Genomic DNA, 27,596 nt, shown 5'->3' on the forward strand with positions numbered 1-27,596 from the left:
ACTGCCAGAGGGGCTGTTACTGAAGAGGGCCTGTTACTGCCAGAGGGCCTGTTACTGCCAGAGGGCCTGTTACTGCCAGAGGGGCTGTTACTGCCAGAGGTTCTGTTACTGCCAGAGGGGCTGTTACTGCCAGAGGGCCTGTTACTGCCAGAGGTTCTGTTACTGCCAGAGGGGCTGTTACTGCCAGAGAGGCTGTTACTGCCAGAGGTTCTGTTACTGCCAGAGGGGCTGTTACTGCCAGAGAGGCTGTTACTGCCAGAGGGGCTGTTACTGCCAGAGGGGCTGTTACTGAAGAGGGCCTGTTACTACCAGAGGGGCTGTTACTGGCAGAGAGTCTGTTACTGCCAGAGGTTCTGTTACTGCCAGAGAGGCTGTTACTGCCCGACGGTCTGTTACTGCCAGAGGTTCTGTAACTGCCAGAGCATCTGTTACTACCAGAGGGGCGGGGCCTCGTTACCTCATCTTTAACCGGTCAAACTTAATCAGGCCAGAATCACGACACATTTTCAGAGGGTCTGTTATTTCATATAATTCAATAATAAAAATACTGAAAACGTGTTGTTATCTAGTAAAAACAGTAAAACTTTGATTCAAGCATCATTTATAACATGTTGACCTGATTGGTTGGAATCAGCCAATCAGAACGACCCTTTCTGAGTCTCTGGTTCGTCAGTCTGAGTCTCTGGTTCGTCAGTCTGAGTCTCTGGTTCGTCAGGGGAGAAGCAGTAGTTCCAGGAGGCGTGGTCTCACCGTGCAGAGCTCGGTAGGCGGAGCCTAGACAGGCAGAGTTGGACACGTCGATGGTGAAGACCGGAGCGTTGAAGACGTCGGACAGAACCTGAACAGGAAGACACACAAAACTACTGACCTACAAAACTACTGACACACAAAACTACTGACCTACAAAACTACTGACCCACAAAACTACTGACCTACAAAACTATTGACCCTCAAAACTACTGACCCACAAAACTACTGACCTGCAAAACTACTGACCTGCAAAACTACTGACCCACAAAACTACTGATCCAACATACAACATGAGGAGCAGAATAACTGAAGTATAAAGAACGAGACTGAAATATACTGGCTGAGAGTCAGATGTTCTCCAGATGTTCTCCAGATGTTCTGCACGTGTTCTCTAAGTATTCTCCTGGTGCTCTACAGATGTTCTCAAGGTGTTCTCCGGATGTTCTACAGGTGTTCTCTAAGTGTTCTACAGGTGTTCTCTAGGTGTGAGGAGCGAGCGGTTCCTGCAGGAACAGGGCTCCCGTGCTGTGTCTGTTCCACCCTGGATCCCGGCTGACCTGCAGAATGTCTTTGTTGGACGAAGCTCCTCCTGTGGCCAAAACTCTGGTTCCTGGAACTGAAAACACCACGAGTCCGTTTGACTGGACAGAAACTCTGAACTCGTTTTCATCAGAACCAACAAACTCACTGATTGAATAACCGAGTCGTTCGGCGTGGAGCCTCCTGGACAGGAACTGACCCTCCACCAGGGCCCGGACCTCCTGCTGGGGGCTGAAGGACAACACCTGGGGGGGGGGGGGGGGGGGGGGTAACAGCGTGGAGAGGTGAGACAGGTGAGAGTGTGGAGAGGTGAGACAGGAAACAGAGGACTGTCCTCAGTCTCCACCTGGTTGTCGTCGCAGTTAAAGCGATGGACTCCGACCGCCGGGGGAGTGATCTCCATGGTGTCGAAGTAAAATCCTGAAAAGAGAAAACGACCAATCAGAGAAGTTCTGACAGACAGGACGCCAGAACAACAGGAGGCCAGAACAGGAAGCCAGAACAACAGGAAACCAGAACAACAGGAAGCCAGAACAACAGGAGGCCAGAACAGGAAGCCAAAACAACAGGAAACCAGAACAACAGGAAGCCAGAACAACAGGAAGCCAGAACAACAGGAGGCCAGAACAACAGGAAACCAGAACAACAGGAGGCCAGAACAACAGGAAACCAGAACAACAGGAAGCCAGAACAAAACAACAGGAAACCAGAACAGGAAGCCAGAACAACAGGAAACCAGAACAACAGGAAGCCAGAACAACAGGAAGCCAGAACAACAGGAAGCCAGAACAACAGGAAACCAGAACAACAGGAAGCCAGAACAACAGGAGGCCAGAACAACAGGAGGCCAGAACAACAGGAAACCAGAACAACAGGAGGCCAGAACAACAGGAAACCAGAACAACAGGAAGCCAGAACAAAACAACAGGAAACCAGAACAGGAAGCCAGAACAACAGGAAACCAGAACAACAGGAAGCCAGAACAACAGGAAACCAGAACAACAGGAAACCAGAACAAAACAACAGGAGGCCAGAACAGGAAGCCAGAACAACAGGAAACCAGAACAACAGGAAGCCAGAACAACAGGAAACCAGAACAACAGGAAACCAGAACAACAGGAAGCCAGAACAACAGGAAGCCAGAACAACAGGAAACCAGAACAAAACAACAGGAAACCAGAACAGGAAGCCAGAACAACAGGAAACCAGAACAAAACAACAGGAAACCAGAACAGGAAACCAGAACAACAGGAAACCAGAACAAAACAACAGGAAACCAGAACAGGAAGCCAGAACAACAGGAGGCCAGAACAACAGGAAGCCAGAACAACAGGAGGCCAGAACAACAGGAAGCCAGAACAACAGGAGGCCAGAACAACAGGAAACCAGAACAACAGGAAGCCAGAACAACAGGAAACCAGAACAACAGGAAACCAGAACAACAGGAAACCAGAACAACAGGAGGCCAGAACAACAGGAAACCAGAACAACGGGAAACCAGAACAACAGGAAACCAGAACAACAGGAAGCCAGAACAACAGGAAACCAGAACAAAACAACAGGAAACCAGAACAGGAAGCCAGAACAACAGGAAACCAGAACAACAGGAAGCCAGAACAACAGGAAGCCAGAACAACAGGAAACCAGAACAACAGGAAGCCAGATGACTCACCGATGTTCCCGCCGTTCCCGAGTGGCGTTTCTCTCAGAGAAGAAGAAAACATTTCCCATGATCCTCCAGCACTCTGGTTCCTCACACGCTCTCTGGTCAGAGAGCCGTTCTTAAAGCTGCACACACAGTCTGTGATGAGTGTGTGTGTGTGTGTGTGTGTGTGTGTGTGTGTGTGTGTGTGTGTGTGTGTGTGTGTGTGTGTGTGTGTGTGTGTGTGTGTGTGTGTGTGTGTGTGTGTGTGTGTGTGTACCACAGCAGAGCCATGTAAGCCCTCCAGTCCACTGGGTTACAGAAGATGTGGCCTTCCAGAGCCGGACGAGGATCCTGGATCCACAGAAACACTGTGTCACTGGTCCCCAGACTGACCTGAGGACACACACACACACACGTCACAGACACTACTCACTGTGTGTGTGTGTGTGTGTGTGTGTGTGTATGTATGTGTGTGTGTGGACTCACCGCGATGTCTCCCGGCTGCAGCCTCATCCCTGCCAGAGACGCTGAAATTTTCAGACTAAAATCAGTTTCTTTAAATCCAATCTTTACCTCTTGATTTATTTCAGATTCACACTATTTAATGTTATTGATTATTTATTGTTATCTGATAAATAGAGAGTGTAGCGGTGACCTGAGGTCAGTGATCGCAGCGTGTTGATGAGTGGAGCAGCTGCGCCCCCCTGGTGGTGAAAGCGTGTTTCATGGCGCCCCCTGGTGGTGAAAGCGTGTTTCATGGCGCCCTCTGGTGGTGAAAGCGTGTTTCATGGCGCCCTCTGGTGGTGAAAGCGTGGTTCACGCGCCCCTTGGTGGTTAAAGTGTGTTTCATAGCGCCCTCTGGGGGTTAAAGTGTGTTTCACAAACCTCCTGGTGGTTAAAGTGTGTTTCATGGCGCCCCCTGGTGGTGAAAGCGTGTTTCATGTGCCCCCTGGTGGTTAAAATGTGTTTCATGGCGCCCTCTGGTGGTGAAAGCGTGTTTCATGGCGCCCTCTGGGGGTTAAAGTGTGTTTCATGGCACCCCCTGGTGGTGAAAGCGTGTTTCACCACCAGACCCCTGCAGAGACAAACCAGGCACGTTGGTCCAGAGCGCTGAGGTTCCTACCCGGGTTGTCTCCAGTGAAGGCCACCACGCTGCAGCTCTCCCTGAAACCCCACCGCCGCCCCAAGTAAGATGAGACCGGACCCTGCAGAGGAATACAGACCAGCTCAGACCACCACAGACCAGCTCAGACCACCACAGACCAGCTCAGACCAGCACCCAGAGTCCAGTCTCACCAGCACAGTGGTTGAGGGCACAGGAGGTCCCAGCAGAAGGTCCAGATCAGGGGCAGTGGCCTTCAGACAGACCTCAGACCAGGTCCTGGTCGTGATGTCCAGCAGGTTCATCCCCGAGCCTGAACAGCCAATCAGAGTGAGTCTCCTGGTCAGCTGACCCGCCGGCAGTCTGCCTCCACAGTCCACAACCAACCGTCGCTCAAGTCGATGGCAGCAAAGCGACCGAGGAAGAGGGAGGCGGCGAAACTGCTGACCAATGAGATCCTCTGGAACCCCACACACACACACACACACACACACACACACACACACACACACACACATTATTGGTGTGTCATCGACGTACCTGGTGGTGCGTTCAGGTACGTCTCATATCGTCGTGAATCTCCAACTATTTCAGGAAAGTTTCTGTCACGAGGTGAACGGCTGTCATGACTCTGACTAGTGAGGATTACACTACCTGGTTAGGATTACTCTTCCTTATGAGGATTACACAACCTGGTTAGGATTACTCTGACTAGTGAGGATTACATGTAACTGTAACTAGTTGATGAAAGTTCAATCTGACCTCAGTGTCGTCGAAGACCTTCACACAACTGGAACGTAGTTTGGATATCTGGTTCCCTGTGAACCGCTGCACACACACACAGACACACACACACACACACACACACACACACACAGACACACACACACAGACACACACACACACACACACACACACACACACACACACACACACACACACACACACACACACACCAGGTGAGTAATTGAGAATATACACAAATGTTTATATCCACACACACACCTCATACGCTCTGGAGCCGGTGATCTCTGCCAGCCGGATGGCGCCCCCTGCTGCCAGCTGCAGGTCGTCACACTGCTGGGAGGTGCTGGAGTCCATCCACACTGGACTGTCCAGTACCGAGAAGCTGTGCTGGGAACACACACACACACACACACACACACACACACACACACACACACACACACACACACAGTTAATTAATTTTTTTTATTTTTGTCTTTATTTTAATTAACACCCCCTCCCCCCCAAAACACACACACACACACACACACACACACACACACACACCTGCAGCAGGTGCAGCAGGTCGCGGTCGGCGTCGAGATGTTTCAGGGTCTCAGATGCTCCTTTTCTCCAGAACACGCTGCCATGTTGCTGCAAGATGAATGATTCTCCAAAACACTCTACACACAACTGTGTGTGTGTGTGTGTGTGTGTTTGTGTGTGTGTGTGTGTGTCTCACCTGACCACTACCTGACAGCGCTCGCACACGAGAGAAATCAAATCCTGCCTTCTTCATTTTGTCCAACAGCAGGTCCAGAGCCTGAAGACACATTTAGAGGTCAGAGCTTAACTGGTTAGTTTGTGTGTGTGTGTGTGTGTGTGTGTGTGTGTGTGTGTGTGTGTGTGTGTGTGTGTGTGTGTGTCCCACCTCGACCCACATGAGGACGGGTGAGGTGACCGTCAGTCTGTCAGCATGGATATGAACTCCTCCCTCAGTCCTGGAGTCGACAAACAAACAAACAAACAAACAAACAAACAAACAAAGCTGCGGTTTCAGCTTCACAATAAAAGCCTGTTTGAAATAATTTCAGAATAAAATGGCACCTGTAGGAAGACAGCTCTGAGTCGAAGTGGACGCAACTCTGATGGACGATGTCCAGGTTCTCATTGATGGCCACGGCCTTCAGCTGCAGACACGACAGGACGACACGTTAGAGACATTGGACATGTCAAAGACAGACATTCATGTGATTTATTTTGAAGCTTGTTTTGGTGTTCCTTTTGTATTTCTGCTCTTGATTCAGATTTATTTTTGAAATGTCCAGTTTTCTATTTTGTCTTAAATCCGTTTCACTTTTTTAATGTTACTTTGGGTGAATCACTCGCGTGTTCCTATTGTATTTTTGTTGTATTTCTATTTGGTTGTGTTTGACTAAAAAGTAAAAAGAGGCACAACAGTAACGAACATTTTCCTTCTTTCACTGGATCTTTTTATAAGGGACAAACCGACACTGAGCATCACGTGACTTTTGGACTTCACGCATCATTCCCCCGCGAGTCAAAGTCCGTCTGAGCATAAAGCTACTGGACTGACTACAGAGCTAACTAACTAACTCACTAACTCACTAACTAACTAACTCTGCAACTCTGCATCAAACAAACGATAGTCTGCTGCCAGATCTGCGCATGCGCTATGACTCCGCTGTATACCGTGCATGCGGCATCGACGTGACGCGCGCGGCAGAGCGCACAGGTGAGAGGATAGGTGAAGGGGCGTGTCTACCTGCTGCGTGCTGAAGTCCAGGCCCAGGTACAGAGGAGAGTCTGGAACAGCCGCCATGAGGTCCCAACACACACACTCTCTCTCACACACACGCTCATATAAACACACAGCCTGACTCCGAGCGGACAGAACGGCGCATGCGCCGTGCTGCTCTGAGCAGAGTCCACTGGGAGGGGGCGGGGCTAAAAGCATCTGCTTGTCATGTGATCACACTGTGTTAAACTGGAGGGGACCTGGGAACGTTGCTGTAACTAATCAAGTAAGATTTAGGTCATTAGTTACTTTTGTAATGCGCAAGGACGGGAGTCGGAGGCGGCGTGTCAAAAGACGGTTCTAAAGCTGGCTGTTTTAATGACATTAAGACGTTCGTTTTACAACCACTCGCAGCAGACTTCTCACCCTTCTCACCCTTCTCACCCTTCTCACTTCTCACACCAGAACAACAGAAAATATCCAACCGTATAAACAGCCCCCCCGATACTCTGTAACTTAGTTTCCGTGGGTGACTTATGTAAACTCACTACACTTTCATCATTCATGCTTCCTCTGTGCGTGTGCGTGTGCGTGTGCGTGTGTGTGTGTTTTATGTTTTGTTTAATTTTCATTTCATTTCATCACAATTAAAATTTCATTTTATTTAGTTTGGTTTAATTCACTTTTTTCATGTATTCACATTGAGTTGATTTGATCTTTATTCTAAATGGAATTAATTTTTTTGTTTGAATGTCATTGAAAGATTTAAATGTTTCTTTATGAGATAAGTTCTTGTTTTTGGCTGCTTTAGATTTTCCCTTCTTTTATTCTATTTATTTGATCATTATTGGTTTCTTTTTTACGTTTCATTGTTTTTATCTTTCAATAAAGTTGCTTCTTTGTTTTAATAAGTGACATCTCAGTTCATTTGACTTCTTTGTTTTGTTTTTATTTTTGACGTTTGTCCCTCGTCGGACACCGTGCTGGACCAAAGATCGTGTACCTTGGTGAAGATGCTCCTGTACTGAGACTGTCGGTGGGCGGAAGTGACGTCATCCGGACGCTGAAACGCACTCAGAGTGAGCGCTCCTGCTTGTGCCTGCGTCTTCTCTGGCGTCAGACGTTTCGCAGCTGCTGGACAAACGCAGATTTTACAGATATTTGACGGACGCGTGGCCGCGCGAAGCTCTGGTGAGTCGCGGACTCATCTGCAGTGGTTTCCCGGTGACCAGCGGGGGAGGGGTGGTTGACAGAGCATGTTTGTGAGCTCTGCTAATGGAAACACGCAGTGTTTGTGTCCGGGCGTCACGTGACAATCGTTGCTGGTTACGCGTTCCAGCGCGCTGACGTCATGTTGATGTTGATATAAAATGAAGGAGAAACGGTCCAAGTTACTTTAAATACGACACGAGGAATCCAGAAACACACATATAAATATAAATATACATAACTACAGTCTAGACGTCTCTCGCGAGACACGGAGACATTGTCCCGCCGTGTTGAGGAAGTATCAGTGTGGCGGCCATCTTGGATGAGGACTCGCTCCTCCAATGAGTTTGCTTTACATAATTATAACTCACCAAATTTACAACACATTTTCTCAGGATATATTGCAGCTGTACAGAATGCTTCGTATATTATTAATGTATCCCTTCATGCTAAAATAATGCTGTTTACATTGTTATTTACTTGTTTACAGACAATGGTGGAGCAGAACACAGAGGTGAAGCTGAAGATCCTGCTGAAGCAGGACAAGATCCAACTGTGGAATCCTCCGTATACCGAGGACAACAACCAGCCGGGGTGTCAGCACATGCAGGTAAACAACAACAACAACCCAACACTCTGATTGGACAGCCTGTCCTCTGGTCCTGTGCCCTGATTGGACATCCTGTCCTCTACTGTTTGCCTCTGCCCTTCTCGCCAGGAGCTGGCAGAGCGTTACGCCGCCCTGCTGGCTCTGCCTCCGCCCGAGGTGGGTGGCGCTCTGGAGTCGGTGCGAGTTCATGCGGTGAGGAGAGGAAAAGGAAATCAGACGTTCAGGGACACAAGCGTGGCCACACTGGAGCTTCTGCTGCCCCGAGGCAGCAGGAAGGTGGGACACCGACCGACATCTCCGTCCATGTTGTCAGTGTGACGCATGAAGCCGCGAACCAGCCGACAAAAATACACCAGAAAGCTGCAATAATGTCGCAAAAAGTTTTGAAAATGAACTTGACAGTGGTTTGTGTTTGTAGGATTCCAAGGCGAAGAGCGAAGTGGAGACGAGGCTGGACGTGCCGACGCAGCAGCTGGTGGACAGGTTCGTCTTCGCTGGTTCACAACTCTCCACCTGCTGGCTTGTTTGTTTATTTGATTGTTTGTTTATTTGTTTCAGGATCGGAGAAGACTATAAGCTCCAAAACATAAAACTGATCCTGAATGGGAAAACTCTCAGTGTGGGTGAGTCAGATCAGGATCTCATGCTGTGAGACAGGAAGTGACTGCTGTGAGACAGGAAGTGACTACCATGAGACAGGAAGTGACTGCTGTGAGACAGGAAGTGACTGCTGTGAGACAGGAAGTGGCTACCATGAGACAGGAAGTGACTGCTGTGAGACAGGAAGTGGCTACCATGAGACAGGAAGTGACTGCTGTGAGACAGGAAGTGACTACCATGAGACAGGAAGTGACTGACGTGAGACAGGAAGTGACTACCATGAGACAGGAAGCGAGTCTTCATCTTAGTTTTAGAATATTCTTTATCAAACTTAATTGTGTGTGTGTGTGTGTGTGTGTGTGTGTGTGTGTGTGTGTGTGTGTGTGTGTGTGTGTGTGTGTGTGTGTGTGTGTGTGTGTGTGTGTGTGTGTGTGTGTGTGTGTGTGTGTGTGTGTGTGTGTGTGTGTGTGTGTGTGTGTGTGTGTGTAGGCCAGTGCCTGGATGAGCAGGGGGTGAAGAACCATAGTAAGGTGATGGTGCTGAAGCTGAGTGATGCTGAGTGGAAGCAGCAGCTGAACGAGGAAGAGGAGAAGAGGAGGAATCAGGAGGAGAGTCTGCAGAGGACACACAAAGGCTTCCAGATCCTCTCAGAGAGAGGTGAGAGAGGAGGAGAGCACAGGAACCTGGATCCAGAGTGTATGTTTAACTCTGTGTGTGTGTATGTGTGTGTCAGATGGCTCTGAGGATCCACACACGACTCCTTTTCTGGAGATTGCAGACCAGAAGGGAAACCCACTGAAGATCCCTCATAAGGAGAAGAAGGTGTGTATTACTGTGTGTGTGCGTGTGCTTAAACCTCATGATCATAGACTTCCAAGCTTTTTGTGTTCTGAATTTATGAGAAGGAACAGAGAGCACATTGACGTGTGTGTGTGTGTGTGTGTGTGTGTGTGTGTGTGTGTGTGTGTGTGTGTGTGTGTGTGTGTGTGTGTGTGTGTGTGTGTGTGTGTGTGTGTGTGTGTGTGTGTGTGTGTGTGTGTGTGTGTGTGTGTGTGTGTGTGTGTGTGTGTGTGTGTGTGTGTGTGTGTGTGTGTGTGTGTGTGTGTGTGTGTGTAGGCTCTGATCCTGGCGATGGGTTTCCATGAGAAAGGTCGCTCACTGATGAAGAAGAAGCAATACGACGATGCTCTGATTCACCTCCTGCAGGCTGATCAGCACTTCAAGTACTGCTGACCTAACTCCTCCCCTGACTCCTCCTCTGACTCCTCCCCCCTGTCGCTGGCCCCTGCAGCCACTGTGGCTCTGCCCTCTTATCTGACTCCTCCCCATCCTCTGTCTCCGCCCCCTGCAGCCAGTGTGGCTCCGCCCTCCTGTCCTCGGTGGATAACTCGGCCGTGCTGCAGCTGGACATCGTCTGGTGTTATCGAGCTCTGGAGGCACTCAGCTGCCTGCAGGACGCCAGCAGCCGTCTGAACAGAGCCGAGAGCATCTTCCTGCAGTGCTATGGAGAGAAGAGAGAGAGACTGATGATGCTCAAGGTGAGAGAGAGGGAGAGATAGACAGACAGAGAGTGAGAGAGAGAGAGTTCAAACTTTCCTATCACCACCGTGTGTGTAGGGTAACACTGGCAGAGAGGAGGTGCTGTTTCTGAGGCTGTACCTCCTTCAGAGCCTCCTCTCCTACATCGAGGGGAACGACAGCAAGGCGCTGCAGCTGCTGTCCTCAGTAAGTCCTCCTCTTCCTCCTGCTTCCCCTCTTCCTCACAGCTGTTTGGTGATCGTTCTACTGCTATTGGTAGAACAGCAGTGAACGTGTGTGTGTGTGTGTGTGTGTGTGTGTGTGTGTGTGTGTGTGTGTGTGTGTGTGTGTGTGTGTGTGTGTGTGTGTGTGTGTGTGTGTGTGTGTGTGTGTGTGTGTGTGTGTGTGTGTGTGTGTGTGTGTGTGTGTGTGTGTGTGTGTGTGTCAGGTGGAGTCTCTCTACAGCCGTGTGTGTCTGGACCCAGACAAAGTGTCTCAGCTGCTGGTTCTGGGTTTTACTGAGAGAGAAGCTCGACTGGGCCTGAGGGCGTGTCAGGGAGACCTGCAGGGGGCAGCAGAGCACATCAGCACCCGCAGACAGGTGGCCCACACACACACAAACACACACACACACACACACACTCTGGCTGACGGTGCTATGCCTGCAGGAGCAGCAGGAGCTGCAGCAGAGGGAGGCTCAGCGGAGGAGGAGCAGGATGGCCGTGGTCTCCTCCCTCAGTGAGCTGGGATTCTCCCGCCGAGACGCAGCCAGAGCTCTGCAGCAGGCCGACGGAGACGCAGACACAGCGTACACAGTGAGCGCCCCCTCCTGGCTACTCCTCCACCACACACTGCTGCTGCCTGACCTGTGTGTGTGTGTGTGTGTGTGTGTGTGTGTGTGTGTGTGTGTGTGTGTGTGTGTGTGTGTGTGTGTGTGTGTGTGTGTGTGTGTGTGTGTGTGTGTGTGTGTGTGTGTGTGTGTGTGTGTGTGTGTGTGTGTGTGTGTGTGTGTGTGTCTCCTCAGATCCTGGTGGAATCCTCTCAGCTCTCCAACAATAACACACAGCAGGGGCCGCTCAGTCCCGACAAGGTGGACCAGGTACTGACAGCCAGCAGGGGGCAGAGCCTATCCACTAATTGCCATCCTATTGTGTGTGTGTGTGGAGCTGCTGAACCTGTATAATCCAGCTGTGTGTGTGTGTGTGTAGCTGTTGTACCTGGGCTTCCAGCGCTCGTCGTCAGAGGCGGCGCTCTCTCTGACTGGCGGAGACGTTCAGGAGGCGACTCAGCTGCTGTTGGACAATAATGGCGTCGTCCCTCCGCAGCTGCTCGGCGCCTCCTCCCCCTCCACCTCCTCCACCTCCTCGTCTCCATCGTCCGAGGAGCCGGCCACCTCCTCCACCTCCTCCACCTCCGCAGGTAGGTCCTGTTTCGATTCATCAATTTGATTCTAAATAACCAGATTAATAAACCTGCTTTGACCTGATGTGCTCAGAGGAGGCGGAGCTTGTGAAGGAGGTGCTGGAGGACATCCCCCACCATGAGGAAGACCACCTGGACCTGACGCTGGAGGAGGAGGCGGAGGTCATCGCCTCGCTGCGCAGCTTCCTGAGACAGACGTGATGCGTTCAGGGTCGATCGGTTCAGCCTGTAAATGATCCGTCCTGGAGAATCAGCAGCTTGGTTCATGTAGGGTTTGTTCCTCTCGAGGTTTTTAGCTTCGTGAGGAACATTTTAAACAAGGGGTTTATTTTGGCGTTTCTGTGTGAAAACAGGAAGTTGATGCTGCTCTGTACAAACCTTTGTGTTCACAGATTGACCTTTAGTTTGTCTTTTCAAACAGAGTCTGAGTAATAAAGTGTTTTCTACAGATTAAAGAGTCGCAGTGTTTCTCTTCATGAATACGTTCTGTGTGTTCAGCGTTGCACTTTGACCCCGAGCAGAATGAGGCCATTTCCATGACAACGGTTCACTTGAAAACGTTGTTTTTGTGTTTTCATTTCAGAATAGTTTTGCACTTAAACAGCAACGTTCCAGAAAGGATAACACGTTGGGCCACTAGTTGGTGCTGTTGGTTATTTTTGGAAAGGTTTTCCTCCGTTTCCACGACGACCGAGTCTGGACGTTTCCAAATAGTCGCTTATTGTTCCTCCGAGCTCCATTGTCATGTAAACGGCCCCAAAACACTGCAAAAGTTTTGTGTTTTCTCTTGAAATCGTTGCCGTGGAAACGGTCCTCAAAGAGTCCGATTGAATCTTAATGTTAAAAAGTCGATGAAAAGTTGACGCATTTCTGGCAGAACGATTGTAAAGGAGGTAGAACAGTCGCAGACGGGCTCACGTCCTGAAGAAAATGTCTGTTCTGATTCTGATTGGTCCACATGGTCATGTGACTGACTGGACTCTGCTCATGTGATTTCAGTTTCAGGAAACACTCATTTGATTGTGTGTGAGAGTTTTTTTCTCGAAGTGAATTGATTTGAAGTGATGAAAGAGTTTGTTTTTTTAAAAACAGACTCGGGTTTCGCAGCTTGCTCAGCTCCACGTCGGGTTTCGAGAAAAATCCTGGTAATTTGTGAGTGTCGGGTAGAATTTAAATGAAATGTGGATTAAATGGTTTGTTCTGTCGGTGGCGGCGAGGACGATATGTAGAGACTGAAATGTCGGCAGGAAATAAAGCCTCAATCCTAAAGCCTAAAGCCGTTAACCTTTTCCTGACCGCAGCGCTAGTTTCTGCAAACCGCAGCGACACCTGGCCGTTAGCGAAGGGAAACGCGGCGTGACGAGGAAACAAGGCACACAGACAGGGTTTGATAGAAAAGGTGTTTTGTTATTGTAGAGAAGGTTTATTGGTGCACATGGCGCGAGGCTTAGAAGTAGTTGACGACTCTGCGGATGGACTGGATGTTGGGGTTCTGGGCCTGCCACTCGTTGTGGCTGCAGTAGTTGCCGCGCTCCACGATGTACATGCGCCCGCGGAAGTTGGGCTCCTCGTACATCACCCAGCTGAGGACGGAGGCAGAAAACACAGGGTCAGAGAACACAGTGTCCTGGACTGGCCTGCTGGTCAGACTCATCAAGTTTCTTCCATCTGAAGCTTTGAAAACGAAACTTTCCAAGTTCTTCCTGTTGATGTTTGCTGGTTGAGGATTTCTGAGTCGCCCGCCGTCCGACACCTCTAACAGGTAAAGTTCTCCTGACAGTGAAAGCTGCTGACTTTTAGGAAGAGTGAAGTAACTGAGCGACTCTCTCACTCTCACCACGTCGTCCTGGCTGACTGCACTAAAGTAGCTTCTACACGCGATGCTAACGTGCTTGACCGCACGATTCTGACAAACGTTAAAAATCACTCCGAGCTCCTGAATGTAACTTGACCAAACTCCACAACCTGTGACTTCACTCTCAGCGAGGAGCCTTGGTGTACTTGGAGGTTAGTATTTTCAATAACAAATGTTGGTGATGGCGGTGCAGTGTGTGAACTCACGCTCCGTCTCCGTAGACCTTGGCGGAGTTGATGCAGTTCTTGGAGAATCCGCGGCTCTGCAGGAAGGGACAGTCGTCGCAGATCTCCACGCACTGACCGGAGAAGTTGCAGCCCTCGAACAGCTCGATGCGGTAATGCTCGCCGTGCTGCGGAGCGGGAGAGAAGACACGTCAAACACCTCAGAGGTACCGACGGAGAACCGAGCGCTCAGACTGATGGCGGCGTCGCCTTCGGCCTCGTTGTCATGCTTCAGTTGAAAACGGATCGGTTTTTTTTCTATTTTCATTTCAGAAAAGTTACACATTTGCGCTCAACGTTCTGAAAATGATGTCTGTTTCCACGGAAACGACACAAACACTGAAAATTATGTAGTTTTCATGTAGGGCCACTAGTTGGTGCTGGTCATGGTTAGTGAGCCCGGGTGTTTCCAGGAAGTCTCGTTTTCAGCCATTTCCACGTCGACTGAGTCAGAGTTGTCAAAAAGTTTGGTTTTCAGTTGTCGTGTAAACAGACGCCCAGAACGCTGCCAAAGTTTGTGTTTTCACTTGAAATGGTTGTAAACGGGCCTCAGCCCCGAACACGGTCAGAAAAGAGCCACAGGAACCGTCAACGTTAGAACTTGAGTGTCTCGACAGGTCGACCGACAAACTGGGTTTTTCTTTGGGGTTTTCACAGTAAAGCTGCTCCTCTGACCGATCCACAGAACTAAACCATCGTTTAGATCAACACTTTATTTTTAGTTTTTTGCTGATATGTTTTGACGTGTGTGTGACTGAGACGACTGAGTCCGGGAAGACTCGGACTCGGACTCGGACTCGGACTCGGACTCGGACTTACCATGCGGATGGGCTTGCAGGATCCCATGTGATCGTTGTGGGAGTTCCACCTCTGGAATTCAGGGTACTCGCCGTGCTCCAGGATGTACTGCTGGCCCTTGAAGTCAGGGTGGTCGAAGCAGTTCCAGGCGCCGCTCTCCACACGGATGGAGTTCACCCTGCAGACACAGGGGGCGCTCACAGTCACACCTCGGAGGCTGATCAAAGGCCTTCTGATGGTTTTACACTGTCTACACCTTCAGAGCTCAACGGAACCAAGATTATTCCCCCTATAGTCAGCGGATCAATCCCATCATGCTTTGCACGGTGATGTTTGGGCCATGATCACCTGATCTCACGACCAGCTTCACCTGCTCTGAAGACGTGAGATCGACTGATGCAGCTTGTTGTGTTTCTTTAGTGTTTGTCAAAGTGAAACAGCAGAGAAAGATTCTGCCCAGGAAGAAACTCTCTCACACGTTCAGCGGCCATCTTTCTTTTCAACAGCGTGTGAAATCATGTCAAAGCACAATATGGGAGCTGAACGGCGGATGTGTGCTTCACCTGTTCATGAAGCCGCGGTCCTGGAAGTTGTCACAGTCACCTCTGACTTCCAGCTTCCTGCCGGTGAAACATTTCCCCTCGTAGAAGGTGATCTGCAGGAGAAACAAAGCTTCAGCGCACAGCCGACAGACTGAAGTTACGTTTTCTTCACCGCGGCTCGCTAACAGGTGGAAACCAACGCCACAGCGCAGGACGGTGGAGGACGGTGGAGGACGGGGAGCGACGCGTCTTCACATCGGACACCTGCAGCCATTACTCACCTTCCCAGAGTACTGCGACATCTTTGCCCACTGGATGTTTTCCAAACTGGCCCACAAGCGCACACACAGTGTAACAGAGAAAAAGTTGGACCGCTCAATTTATACGAAGCGGCGGCGAGCCGGGGGCGAGGTGGGGGCGGGGTCCCAGCCGGGGGGACAAAGGAGCCGGGTGTTAAGGTTTGTGCTGCCTCGACGCTTTCCCTTCATCCTCATGTGTCTGCTGATTCTGCTATGTGTGTGTGTGTGTGTGTGTGTGTGTGTGTGTGTGTGTGTGTGTGTGTGTGTGTGTGTGTGTGTGTGTGTGTGTGTGTGTGTGTGTGTGTGTGTGTGTGTGTGTGTGGTCTCAATAGAAAGTGCCTGGCTGCAGCTTTACAGGTCAATGGCGTTGCACATGCCACGTTTCCACGGTGACGTACTCACCTGTGCTCCTGCAGTCGAGGGTCTGGTGTCGCCGTGCGGAGAAAAGAAATCCTCCTCAGAGTCTCTGACGTCAAACTGACTGGAACTCCCGACGGAGGAGTGATTTCAGGAGGAATTCGGAAACGACTTCCTCTGAAAGGTGAAGCAGCAAAGTGACACTCGGTCAGTCAACATGCCGAGGTCATCAAGAAATGTAGAAAACTGTAAACAAAGATCACAGGCTAGTCGCTGGTCTCTCTGCTCCTCCACTCCTCAAAGATTCTGTCATCAGGTTATGCAAATTGACAGAAAGACACAAATGACTCAGTTCCAACCAAAATGGGTTGAGAATACCAGCAGCACTGGGCTCTGCGAAACTCCACCGACATTAAAAGATGAGGGACCACCAGTCCAGAGATTTAAATAACGTGTTTGAAACGATAAATCATCAGGTGTTACTGACTAAATTAGAGTAATATTTAATTAAGAGGTTCTTTTAAATTGGGTGAGGAGTTCCAGAGAAAAGACAGGAGCTTGTGAAGACACCGGGGTCAGAATGTTTGGGTACTGTGTGTGGCGTCCCTCAGGGCTCAGTGCTCGGACCAATGTCATTCAACCTTTAAATCAATGATATCTGTCATTTATCTGAGACAATGAGGTTCATATTTTTTTTCTGATGACAAATGTTTTGGCTTCTGGGGAAAATTTGCATCAACTTCTGTCAAGTTACATCTGAAATCAATGAAAAAAGGTTTGGCAGAAACAAACTATCATAACTTCTGAATGAAACCAGGAGCGTTTCTGAGAACTGCAGAGGAAACGAAGATGCTCAGGAGCAGGTGGAGGTCGAGGAGCTGAACTTCAAATAGTAAATGAAAATATGTGGCTGGTAGGAACCTTTGTTTACTGATAAGAACCATAGTTCACTGGCTCAGCAGCAGAGCTGGACACTTTACCTGTTGCACCTGTTCAACAAAACATCCAAGGTATGTATCCACATGTAAGACATAATAATATCATCTCAGTACTTCTACACACTTAATGATGATAAATAACCCAGTACTGAACATTTAGAGAAGTTTAATGTGACTAATTTATGTTATATCACTAAGTATGATGTCAGTTAGCATCGGCTAACTTTTTAGCATTTTTTTTTTGGCCCTTTTATTACTTGAAAAAGAAATTTAATTAAAGTCGGTAATCAGTTAATTGGTTGTAGTGGTCAGCTTTTATGTTTATCATTGTTGTGTCGTGTTTTATGTCAGATATAACGGTAAATGGAGCACTACACTCGTGTTACGGATTAACTGGTTCCCATGTTAACTGGTGACTTCCTGTAGCGGCGCTTGTTGCTGCTGGTGAATAGAAAACGATCAATACATACATTCAGGGGAAAAAATAAAATGAAATAGATATAAAAATGAAATAGTTTCCAGTTTTTAAACAAAGCAATGACATGAAGCTTTGTTGGACCTCCAGGTTTACTGATAAAATTAGTACAAATAATAATAATAGTCTGACCGGGGCTTGAATCCCTACCCACAATCCATCTGAGCTCTGACCGCCAACCCTAACCCATCAGAAAGGTTCCTCTGAGTCTGGTTCTGCAGGTTCTTCCTCCTCTGAGTCTGGTTCTGCAGGTTTCTCCTCCTCTGAGTCTGGTTCTGCAGGTTCCTTCGCCTCTGGGCCTGGTTCTGCAGGTTCCTCCTCCTTCAGTTACACTCAGAAGTCCAACCTTATTATTAATTGATAAAACAGAACCAGTCGCTGTGAGCTGCTCTGAATGTGAAAAAAACTTGAGGGAAATCAAATATAATTCAAAAACATTTATTTTTCTGTGTAGAAATTCACAATAAAAAAACAAAACAATGGATCAGTTTTTGGTTCCAAGATTCATTTTTCACTCAGTTTGACTCATGAGAACTTCACATGAAGGCACCGACACAAACGTTTCCTGTTTCACATTGTGACACTGATTTCACATGATTCAGGTTTTCAGTCTGCTAATAAAAGATCTCTCTCACACACACACACACACACACACACACACACACACACACACACACACACACACACACACACACACACACACACACACACACACCCCACAGAGGAACGTTAAGAAAAAACTGAAGAATTAAAAGAAGCTCCATTAATAGAGAATGGATCCAGAAGGAAACCAGATCACTTTGTGATCCATCAATATGATTGAGGCCTCGTTGCCACGGTTCCTGTGAAAATACAGTAGAACCTCTGAGGAGGGGACCCGGTAAGAGTGGACACATCGCTGTGCACCGACACACATTTAACCGTTAACACACCGTGATGTGCGGACAACCTGCCTGACGCGGGAAACGGACAGGATTTCCTGGCAAATTTCAAGCTGAGCGACACTAAGAAGACCAAAATACTTGGACTGGACCTGATTATTGGAATATTCAGGCCACGGGTGATACATGATTGCCTCCATACTACACTCCTGGTTCCCTTTCATGCGCGTTCAACGTAACAATCCCGTAAATCCCCGCAGAGGGTCGGAGCCTAGCGCACAGGGTGGATGATGACTTTGACGTCATGCGTACTTAAATTTCACGTTCCCTGAACAACAGAGAACATAAGGCCCGAGGGCCAAAACCCACTAGAGGCTCCAATCTGGTCTCACCAAGCAAGGAGGTTATAGAGGATTTATACGAGTTAGTTTTTTTGACATTTCAGTTTTTTGCAGTGGAATGATTCAATAAAATTTACTTTATGTTGAGATTGTAATCATTTTCAGTACTAACAGTTTGATCTTGTAAAAATATAGATAATTTCATCACATCCACTGTGACCACAACAAAGAAAAACTTTGTGGTGTAAATTTAAAGGTTATTATAGCAATATTTGACCAGTCTGGTCCACTCAAGCTGAAACTGGACTGTATGTGGTCCCTGAAGTAAATTAAATCTTATTTACAGTTATCTTGTATACATCTTATATACATATGTATATATGTATTTATATAGTCTACATCTTGTATTGATTCAGTTATGTGCTTTTAAATAACCAGAACAAATTTGGTGTTTGATTCGTTCAATATCAACTGATCCTACAATTTGTCCTCGTGACCGGTCCCTCTGAAAAGGGGACACCTGTCTTCAGAGGACACTTGCCCTTGGATTGTAGGGCGTCCCTACATCACAGGTTTTACTGTACATCACTTTAACTTTTTTTAATCTCAGATAAGTTGAATTTTTCAACAGCAACGTTTTGAGAACGATGTCTGTTTCCATGGAAAAGGTAGAAAAGCTGAAAACCGTTTAAAAGTGTCTGAGGATGTCTTCATGACCTGATCTCAGCTTCTGGAATCTTCACCCTGATCTCAGCTTCTGGAATCTTCACCCTGATCTCAGCTTCTGGAATCTTCATGGTTCCTCAGAGCTCCACAGGAACCACTGGGTCTGTGGCAGTGATCTAAGGCTCCAGCCTGGAGGGGGTCCGACCTTCTGGGGGCCCTGGGGAGGTATCCTCAACGTGGGAGGGTCTCCTCAAGGTGGGGGCTTTCCTCGGGGTGGGGGCTCTCCTTTGGGTGGGAGGCCTCCTCAGGGTGGGGGTCTCCCTGGAGGTCTCCTTAGGGTGGGAGTCTCCTCAGGGTGGGGGTCTCCTCAATGTGGGGGGTCTGGGGGGGGTCAGAGGCGAGAGCTGCAGGGCAGAGGACGAAAGGCCACCTCCATGTTCTCCTCCATGATGATGTCAAAGCGGCACATCAGAGGCCTGAAGAAGACAAAACCAGAGTGAGACCACCGAGCAGCTCCACCACTCCGATCCACCTTCAGGCCACCAGAGGGCAGCACACACCTTTCAGGGCGGTCCAGCGGCGTGAAGCGAATCCGCAGCAGCCGGATTTTGTATCGAGGGCCGATGACATTCCCTGTGCTGATTCTCATGGAGATCTTCTGGACGTGCTGAAGGTCCTCATCAAACTGGGCCAGCAGGCGGGTGGAGGTGTATTGCTCAAACCGCAGGAGCTTACTGCAGCAGGAGAACGATGGAGAACATGAGGAACACAGGAAGGGAACATGAGAAACATCAGGGAACATGAGAGGGACACAGGAAGGGAACATGAGAAACATCAGGGAACATGAGAGGAACACAGGAAGGGAACAAAAGAAACATCAGGGAACATGAGAGGAAACCAGGAAGGGGACATGAGAAACATCAGGGAACATGAGAGGAACACAGGAAGGGAACATTAGAAACATCAGGGAACATGAGAGGAACACAGGAAGGGAACATTAGAAACATCAGCGAACATGAGAGGAACACAGGAAGGGAACATTAGAAACATCAGGGAACATGAGAGGAACACAGGAAGGGAACATTAGAAACATCAGCGAACATGAGAGGGACACAGGAAGGGAACATTAGAAACATCAGGGAACATGAGAGGAACACAGGAAGGGAACATGAGAAACATCAGGGAACATGAGAGGAACACAGGAAGGGAACATTAGAAACATCAGGGAACATGAGAGGAACACAGGAAGGGAACATTAGAAACATCAGCGAACATGAGAGGAACACAGGAAGGGAACATTAGAAACATCAGGGAACATGAGAGGAACACAGGAAGGGAACATTAGAAACATCAGGGAACATGAGAGGGACATACAGAATGAAGCACATGAGTCATGAAGAACTTCGGTCACAGTGGAACCTGAGGCCTGAACTCCGACCCGTGGTCAATATACCAGGATATCTCTGTTACCTGGATTAACATACCTGAATATCTCTGTTACCCGGATTAACATACCAGGTTATCTCTGTTGCCTAGATTAACATACCTAGATATCTCTGTTACCTGGATTAACATACCAGGTTATCTCTGTTACCTAGATTAACTAACCCAGACATTCTAGATCCTGATCAGTATTAACACAAAGCAGGTTATCAACTCGTAATTAAACAAGTTCATCCTGATGTTCATCCTGAAGTTAATCCAGAAGAGAACAGCAGCTTCTTAGTACAGACCTCTGGTTGTTGTTGTGTCTTTGTTGTTGTGTCATCGTGTCTATAGTTTGTGTTGTTGTTGTTTACAAACACTCACTGGTCGATTCGAGTCTCTGTGAAGTTCCTGCCGCTGTGCAGCCGGATGGAGACGACGCCCCAGCGAAGGTACTGGTTCCACGTCACCATGTCCACCCTGTAGCTGAGCTCTGACACACACAAAATTCAGTTTGTAAACAATAATCCTGAACACTTTGTGCATCACTGTGTGTGTGTGTGTGTGTGTGTGTGTCTGTGTGTGAGTCTGTGAGTGTGTGTGTGTGTGACTCACTCCTGTAGGGCAGTGTGCTGGTGGTGCTGAAGAAGACTCTGGTCTGTCCCAGTCGCAGCAGAGTGTCTCTCCAATGGCTCATGTCGTAACCTGCAGGTCACATGTGTTAGCATGCCAGGCTAACTCAGTTAACATGAGGGCTTACTCGGTTAGCATGTAGGCTAACTCATTGAGAATGAGGGCTAACTCAGTTAGCATGTAGGCTAACTCATTGAGCATGAGGGCTACCACAGTTAGCTTCAGGGCTAACTCAGTTAGCATGAAGGCTAACTTATTAAGCATGAGGGCTAACTCAGTTCACTTCAAGGCCAACTTGGTTAGCATGAGAGCTAACTCAGTTAGCTTCAGGGCTAGCCATTAGCTTTGATGTAAAACTAAATATCACTGAAGTTTTCTACATTGTTGTCCATGTTTTGTTAATTTCTGACATCCTGTCCAGAAGCTCTGGAAGTAGTACTGGAGTACTGAGTGGTCAGTACAGTGATGTGGAAGTACTGGAATACTGAGAGTTCAGTACAGTGATATGGAAGTACTGCAGTACTGAGTGTTCAGTACATTGATGTGGAAATACTGCAGTACTCACCTAACACGGGGCAGGAGTTGGGTTTGAAGGCCTCACACTGCAGACAGCGGCCGTCCAGGAAGTGGGCGTACGAGGAGCAGGGGTAGCCGGTGAGCGAACAGGTTCGGTTGAGAGCGCACAGGAAGAGGAAGACGGAGCGCTGGTGGTCACACACGAAGTACGATTTACCTGCAGGACACAAGAGGCGAAGACTGTGAGTGTGTGTGTGTGTGTGTGTGTGTGTGTGTGTGTGTGTGTGTGTGTGTGTGTGTGTAATGTCTTCAGCGCATTTTTAACTGAAGGCATCAACCCAATGCTGATTGGCATCGAGGACATTTTGGACGTTGGGACATGAATTCAGAAAGAAACTCAGGAGGAAGACAGCTGGGCCCCCTGGTCCTGGGACTCTGGCCTGGTTCTGGTCCTGGACCCCTGGCCTGGTCCTGGCACCCTGGTCTGGTCCTGGACCCCTGGCCTGGTCCTTGGCCCCTGGCCTCCAGCCTTGCTGGGGTAGGTAGGTTTGTTACACTTGTGGGTTGGTTGGTTCTCACCTGAAAATATGGTTTTGGGACATCCCGGCTGGTCGGCTCCTCCATTAGCGTAGAAGTCTATGTGTCCATGAGCTCCTTGCAGTCCGAACGCTGCCGAGAGAAAACACACTGTCACTTCATTTTGGACGTCGGGACAGTTTGGACATTGGAACAATTTGAACATGAAGGACAGGTTGGACATGGAGGACAGTTGGGGCAGTTTGGATATGGAGGGAATTTTGGACATTGGGGACAGGTTGGAAATTAGGACAATTTGGACATTGGGGACCATTTGGACTTTGGGACAAATTTGACGATTTGGACATTTGGATAAATTTGATGATTTGGAGATTGGGACAATCAGGACATCGGGACAGTTTTGAAATTTAGCACAGTTTGGACATGCAGAACCAGCAGAAGACACGCACAGTTCATGTCGGTGTGCAGGACGTCCACAAACATGGCGTCCGTGGGGTCCAGCCTCTCCTCTGGCGTGGCGCTGGTGAACATGGGTCCTGCTGGGTCCAGACCTGGAGGAGGGACAGGACAGACTAAGTGGTCTGCTCTCTGGGCCTGTTTCATACAAGGACTGCACAGCGCCCCCTCCTGGTTTACCTGTGATCCGCCCAATCCTCCCCTTCAGGTTGGCTCCCACAAATCCAGCCAGGTGAGCTCCCAGACTGACGCCCACCAGGTGGACGGAGCTCAGAGACGCACCTTCCTCCTGAAGAAAGGACGGGACAGAATCAATCACCTGCTGACTTTGAAGACTGAAGGTCAGGAAGGTTCTGAAGGTCAAGAAGGGTTCTGAAGGTCAGGTAGGGTTCTGAAGGTCAGGAAGGGTTCTGAAGGTCAGGAAGAGTTCTGAAGGTCAAGAAGGGTTCTGAAGGTCAGGTAGGGTTCTGAAGGTCAGGAAGCATTCTGAAGGTCAGGAAGAGTTCTGAAGGTCAAGAAGGGTTCTGAAGGTCAGGTAGGGTTCTGAAGGTCAGGAAGAGTTCTGAAGGTCAAGAAGCATTCTGAAGGTCAGGAAGGGTTCTGAAGGTCAAGAAGGGTTCTGAAGGTCAGGTAGTATTCTGAAGGTCCTGAAGGTTAGAGGATGAGAAGACGTGAGGATGAAGGTGACAGGACGAGGACTGGTGGTGGACTGCGTGCCGCCCTCACCTCCATGGTCAGGAGGAAGCCGGTCAGGTTGTGCGCGGCCTCCCGAGTGTACGACACGGCGATGAAGTAGTTGAGGTTGGCGGCGCCTTTGTTCCAGTCCACCACGATGATGTTCAGGTCCTCCTGCTCCGCCAGCAGGTGCACGATGTGGTCAATCCAGATGGGCGGTGCCCCGGTGGGCCGGTAGCCGTGGATGACAAAGGCGGTGGGCCGGCGCAGGTCGAGCAGCGGCTGCGAGGACAGGCGGTGGTGGCGGAGCTCCCGGCCACAGTCGAGGTTAGAGCGAGTGTAGAGCAGCAGACGCACATACAGAGTGGTTCCCAGGAGGCAGTGCGACAGATCCAAGTCTGTGAAGTTGTCACATGACTCACCTGCTCCGCTCTGCTCCTCACCTGCAGGGAGGGGAGGGGTTAGTATAGAGCATCTTCCTTCTATAATCCAGATTATAGACCATCTTCCTCCTCACATCAGATTATAGAGCATTTCCTTCTAACATCCAGATTATAGAGCATCTTCCTCTAACATCACATCATAGAGCATCTTCCTCTTATAACATCCAGATTGTAGAACATATCCCTCCTAACATCAGATTATAGAGCATCGTCCTCCTCTAACATCCATATTATAGAGCATCTTCCTCCTCTAACATCAGATTATAGAGCATCCCCCTCCTCTAACATCCATATTATAGAGCATCTTCCTCCTCTAACATCAGATTATAGAGCATCCCCCCCTCTAACATCCACATTATAGAGCATCTTCCTCCCCTAACATCAGATGATAGAGCATCTTACCCCTAATATCAGATTATAGAGCACCGGCCTCCTCTAACATCCATATTATAGAGCATCGTCCCCCTCTAACATCCATATTATAGAGCATCTCCCCCTCTAACAACAGATTATAGAGCAGCGTCCTCCTCTAACATCCATATTATAGAGCATCTTCCTCCTCTAACATCCATATTATAGAACATCTTCATCCTCTAACATCAGATTATAGAGCATCGCCCTCCTCTAACATCCATATTACAGAGCACCGGCCTCCTCTAACATCCATATTATAGAGCATCTTCCTCCTCACATCAGATTATAGAGCATTTCCTTCTAACATCCAGATTATAGAGCATCTTCCTCTAACATCACATCATAGAGCATCTTCCTCTTATAACATCCAGATTGTAGAACATCTCCCCCCTAACATCCATATTATAGAGCATCTCCCTCCTCTAACATCAGATTATAGAGCACCGTCCTCCTCGAACATCCACATTATAGAGCATCTTCCTCCTCTAACATCAGATTATAGAGCATCGTCCTCCTCGAACATCCATATTATAGAGCATCTTCCTCCCCTAACATCAGATGATAGAGCATCTTACCCCTAACATCAGATTATAGAGCACCGGCCTCCTCTAACATCCATATTATAGAGCACCGGCCTCCTCTAACATCCATATTATAGATCATCTTCCTCCTCTAACATCCATAGTATAGAGCATCTTCCTCCTCTAACATCCATATTATAGAGCATCTCCCCCTAACATCAGATTATAGAGCACCGTCCTCCCCTGACATCCATATTATAGAGCATCTTCCTCCCCTAACATCAGATGATAGAGCATCTTATCCCTAACATCAGATTATAGAGCACCGGCCTCCTCTAACATCCAGATTATAGAGCATCAGTGTGTGTGTGTATTGTTTCTCACTGAACTGTAATCTGCACACACTGACTGGGACAAACAGAACAGATGATCCAACCCGGGAAGATATTTTTAAAAACAAGGCTTCAGGTGCAGATCAACTTGTAACACACACACACACACACACACACACACACACACACACACACACACACACACACACACACACAGACACACACACACACACACACTCCTGCTCCTCCAGAGGATCAGACAGTCAACATGTTGGGCTACGATTAGCTCAGCCTCGGCCTCCAAGGATCAGCCTGCTATAAAAAAACGCTCATCCTGGCCCCGCCTCCACCTGCTCAGTGTGAGGGCCAGGGGGCGGGGTTAAGTAAGGCGGGCAGGGGTCTGGACCTCCGTCCTCAGGCCCAGCAGCCCCCCGGCTGGAATGTGTGTTAATGTGTCCTCCTGTCCCCCCAGTCCTGCTCCGCACTCCCCCAGGAGGAGGAGCGCTGAGCGCCGCCTCACCTGGCCACAACCTCTTACCTGTGCAGAGCAGCAGGGGTCCCAGGAGGAGCAGCAGCCCACGCAGGAGGAGCATCGCCCAGCCGAGGAGACGCAGCCAGGAGGTCTGAACGCAGGGACGAGGAGAGAGGAAGTGAGCCGGGAGGGAGAGCTGAGAGAGAGAGAGGGGGGAGGAGGAGGGGAGGGAGAGCCTAGAAAGAGAGGGGGGAGGAAGAGGGAGAGGAGGGAGCGCTGAGAGGGGGGTGGGGGGGTAAAGATCAGTCTCAGCAGAGATGAAGTGACCACAGAGGAGACCAGCTGCTCCTGCTCCTGCTCCTGCTCCTCCTCCTGCTCCTCCTCCTGCTCCTGCTCCTGCTCCTCCTCCTGCTCCTCCTCCTGCTCCTCCTCCTGCTCCTGCTCCTGCTCCTGCTCCTGCTCCTCCTCCTGCTCCTCCTCCTGCTCCTGCTCCTGCTCCTCCTCCTGCTCCTGCTCCTGCTCCTGCTCCTGCTCCTCCTCCTGCTCCTGCTCCTGCTCCTCCTCCTGCTCCTCCTCCTGCTCCTCCTCCTGCTCCTGCTCCTGCTCCTGCTCCTCCTCCTGCTCCTCCTCCTGCTCCTCCTCCTGCTCCTGCTCCTGCTCCTGCTCCTGCTCCTCCTCCTGCTCCTGCTCCTGCTCCTGCTCCTCCTCCTGCTCCTGCTCCTGCTCCTGCTCCTCCTCCTGCTCCTCCTCCTGCTCCTGCTCCTGCTCCTGCTCCTGCTCCTCCTCCTGCTCCTGCTCCTGCTCCTGCTCCTCCTCCTGCTCCTCCTCCTGCTCCTGCTCCTGCTCCTGCTCCTGCTCCTCCTCCTGCTCCTGCTCCTGCTCCTGCTCCTCCTCCTGCTCCTCCTCCTGCTCCTGCTCCTCCTCCTGCTCCTGCTCCTGCTCCTCCTCCTGCTCCTCCTCCTGCTCCTGCTCCTCCTCCTGCTCCTCCTCCTGCTCCTGCTCCTCCTCCTGCTCCTGCTCCTGCTCCTCCTCCTGCTCCTCCTCCTGCTCCTGCTCCTGCTCCTCCTCCTGCTCCTGCTCCTGCTCCTCCTCCTGCTCCTCCTCCTGCTCCTGCTCCTGCTCCTGCTCCTGCTCCTGCTCCTCCACCTGCTCTCTGAAGCGGTAAAGCCTGGAGCCACAGAGTAAAGTAGTAAAGTTTAAATACTACGTTGGACTGAGGCTCCAGAAAACCACTGGGAAAGAGAAGCAGCTGCTCTGATGGAAACAAGATTGAAAACAGATTTAAAACACGTTTATATTCTCACAGACAGAAAATAAGATTTAGATGAAATTCCTTTAGTTTAAGGAGCAGCAGGAGGAGGAGGAGGAAGAGCAGCAGGAGGAGTAGGAGCAGGAGGAGGAGGAGGAGGAAGAGCAGCAGGAGGAAGAGTAGGAGCAGGAGGAGGAGGAGGAGGAAGAGCAGCAGGAGGAGTAGGAGCAGGGGGAGGAGGAGGAGGAGGAAGAGCAACAGGAGGAAGAGTAGGAGCAGGAGGAGGAGGAGGAAGAGCAGCAGGAGGAGTAGGAGCAGGAGGAGGAGGAGGAGGAAGAGCAGCAGGAGGAAGAGTAGGAGCAGGAGGAGGAGTAGGAGCAGGAGGAGGATGAGGAGCAGCAGCAGGAGGAGTAGGAGGAGCAGCAGCAGGACGAGTAGGAGCAGGAGGAGGATGAGGAGCAGCAGCAGGAGGAGTAGGAGGAGCAGCAGCAGGAGGAGGAGGAGGAGCAGCAGCAGGAGGAGTAGGAGCAGGAGGAGGATGAGGAGCAGCAGGAGGTGGAGGAGGAGGAGCAGGAGGAGGAGGAGGAGCAGCAGCAGGAGGAGTAGGAGCAGGAGGCGGAGGAGCAGCAGCAGGAGGAGGAGGAGGAGGAGGAGCAGCAGCAGGAG

General features: G+C 49.7%; 4 protein-coding genes across 7 annotated transcripts in view; 1 reads left to right on the forward strand and 3 right to left on the reverse strand.

Moving 5' to 3' along the window:
* The window catches only part of xylb (xylulokinase homolog (H. influenzae)), a 9,447-nt gene extending 1,614 nt beyond the window's left edge, over positions 1-7,833 (reverse strand). The window contains exons 1-17 of one of the 3 annotated variants that reach the window (XM_080489238.1): positions 7,526-7,833; positions 5,871-5,953; positions 5,695-5,764; positions 5,506-5,586; positions 5,331-5,417; positions 5,043-5,171; positions 4,800-4,865; positions 4,425-4,497; positions 4,232-4,350; positions 4,059-4,140; positions 3,422-3,462; positions 3,213-3,328; positions 2,963-3,078; positions 1,637-1,710; positions 1,439-1,535; positions 1,308-1,366; positions 751-838 (exon numbers count right to left, since the gene is read on the reverse strand). In XM_080489238.1, coding sequence (XP_080345364.1) covers positions 751-838; positions 1,308-1,366; positions 1,439-1,535; positions 1,637-1,710; positions 2,963-3,078; positions 3,213-3,328; positions 3,422-3,462; positions 4,059-4,140; positions 4,232-4,350; positions 4,425-4,497; positions 4,800-4,865; positions 5,043-5,171; positions 5,331-5,417; positions 5,506-5,586; positions 5,695-5,706 — 1,240 coding nt within the window. In that variant the 5' untranslated portion in view covers positions 5,707-5,764; positions 5,871-5,953; positions 7,526-7,833. Of the gene's footprint in view, positions 1-750; positions 839-1,307; positions 1,367-1,438; positions 1,536-1,636; positions 1,711-2,962; positions 3,079-3,212; positions 3,329-3,421; positions 3,463-4,058; positions 4,141-4,231; positions 4,351-4,424; positions 4,498-4,799; positions 4,866-5,042; positions 5,172-5,330; positions 5,418-5,505; positions 5,587-5,694; positions 5,765-5,870; positions 5,954-6,549; positions 7,131-7,525 lie in introns of those variants that run through there. The other 2 variants (XM_080489237.1, XR_013936384.1) reach the window with 2 other exon arrangements.
* nub1 (negative regulator of ubiquitin-like proteins 1) lies at positions 7,568-12,336 on the forward strand. Its single transcript, XM_080489223.1, has 15 exons — positions 7,568-7,713; positions 8,222-8,341; positions 8,450-8,617; positions 8,760-8,824; positions 8,900-8,964; positions 9,431-9,598; positions 9,675-9,763; positions 10,058-10,164; positions 10,293-10,479; positions 10,559-10,666; positions 10,908-11,060; positions 11,128-11,274; positions 11,484-11,558; positions 11,668-11,878; positions 11,955-12,336. The coding sequence occupies exons 2-15, from the start codon at positions 8,225-8,227 to the stop codon at positions 12,080-12,082; spliced, it is 1,788 nt and encodes a 595-aa protein (XP_080345349.1). The 5' UTR covers positions 7,568-7,713; positions 8,222-8,224; the 3' UTR covers positions 12,083-12,336.
* Positions 12,337-13,328: 992 nt separating this feature from the next.
* Positions 13,329-15,602, reverse strand: crygn2 (crystallin, gamma N2; the record flags this gene model as incomplete). The annotated part of the gene is made up of 5 exons (XM_080489260.1): positions 13,329-13,464; positions 13,943-14,088; positions 14,780-14,936; positions 15,322-15,413; positions 15,582-15,602. 5 exons carry the CDS (start codon positions 15,600-15,602, stop codon positions 13,329-13,331), a joined length of 552 nt encoding a protein of 183 aa, XP_080345386.1.
* A 3,863-nt stretch (positions 15,603-19,465) lies between these two features.
* lipib (lipase, member Ib) lies at positions 19,466-25,840 on the reverse strand. 2 transcript variants are annotated; one of them, XR_013936385.1, is made up of 10 exons: positions 25,748-25,840; positions 23,551-23,942; positions 23,005-23,113; positions 22,818-22,919; positions 22,411-22,500; positions 21,881-22,048; positions 21,298-21,387; positions 21,067-21,175; positions 19,818-19,987; positions 19,466-19,733 (listed from the first exon to the last, which is right to left on the reverse strand). XR_013936385.1 is itself a non-coding variant. In XM_080489240.1 (10 exons), the coding sequence occupies exons 1-10, from the start codon at positions 25,800-25,802 to the stop codon at positions 19,649-19,651; spliced, it is 1,374 nt and encodes a 457-aa protein (XP_080345366.1). In that variant the 5' UTR covers positions 25,803-25,840; the 3' UTR covers positions 19,466-19,648. The 2 variants fall into 2 exon arrangements, 1 of the variants encoding a protein (XP_080345366.1); XM_080489240.1 differs by having other exon boundaries at positions 19,818-19,991.
* Positions 25,841-27,596: the final 1,756 nt, after the last annotated feature.

The sequence above is a fragment of the Lipophrys pholis genome, assembly GCF_963383615.2.
Source record: "Lipophrys pholis genome assembly, chromosome: 20".
Lineage (NCBI taxonomy): Eukaryota > Metazoa > Chordata > Actinopteri > Blenniiformes > Blenniidae > Lipophrys > Lipophrys pholis.

Coding starts and splice junctions, on each gene's coding strand:
- nub1 (XM_080489223.1), top strand. CDS start 8,225: ATGGTGGAGCAGAACACAGAGGTGAAGCTGAAGATCCTGCTGAAGCAG. Junction 9,599..9,674: donor CCAGATCCTCTCAGAGAGAG/GTGAGAGAGGAG, acceptor TGTGTGTGTCAG/ATGGCTCTGAGGATCCACAC. Junction 10,165..10,292: donor CAGGCTGATCAGCACTTCAA/GTACTGCTGACC, acceptor CGCCCCCTGCAG/CCAGTGTGGCTCCGCCCTCC.
- lipib (XM_080489240.1), bottom strand. CDS start 25,802: ATGCTCCTCCTGCGTGGGCTGCTGCTCCTCCTGGGACCCCTGCTGCTC. Junction 22,920..23,004: donor GAGGATTGGGCGGATCACAG/GTAAACCAGGAG, acceptor TCCCTCCTCCAG/GTCTGGACCCAGCAGGACCC. Junction 21,388..21,880: donor CAACTCCTGCCCCGTGTTAG/GTGAGTACTGCA, acceptor TGTGACCTGCAG/GTTACGACATGAGCCATTGG.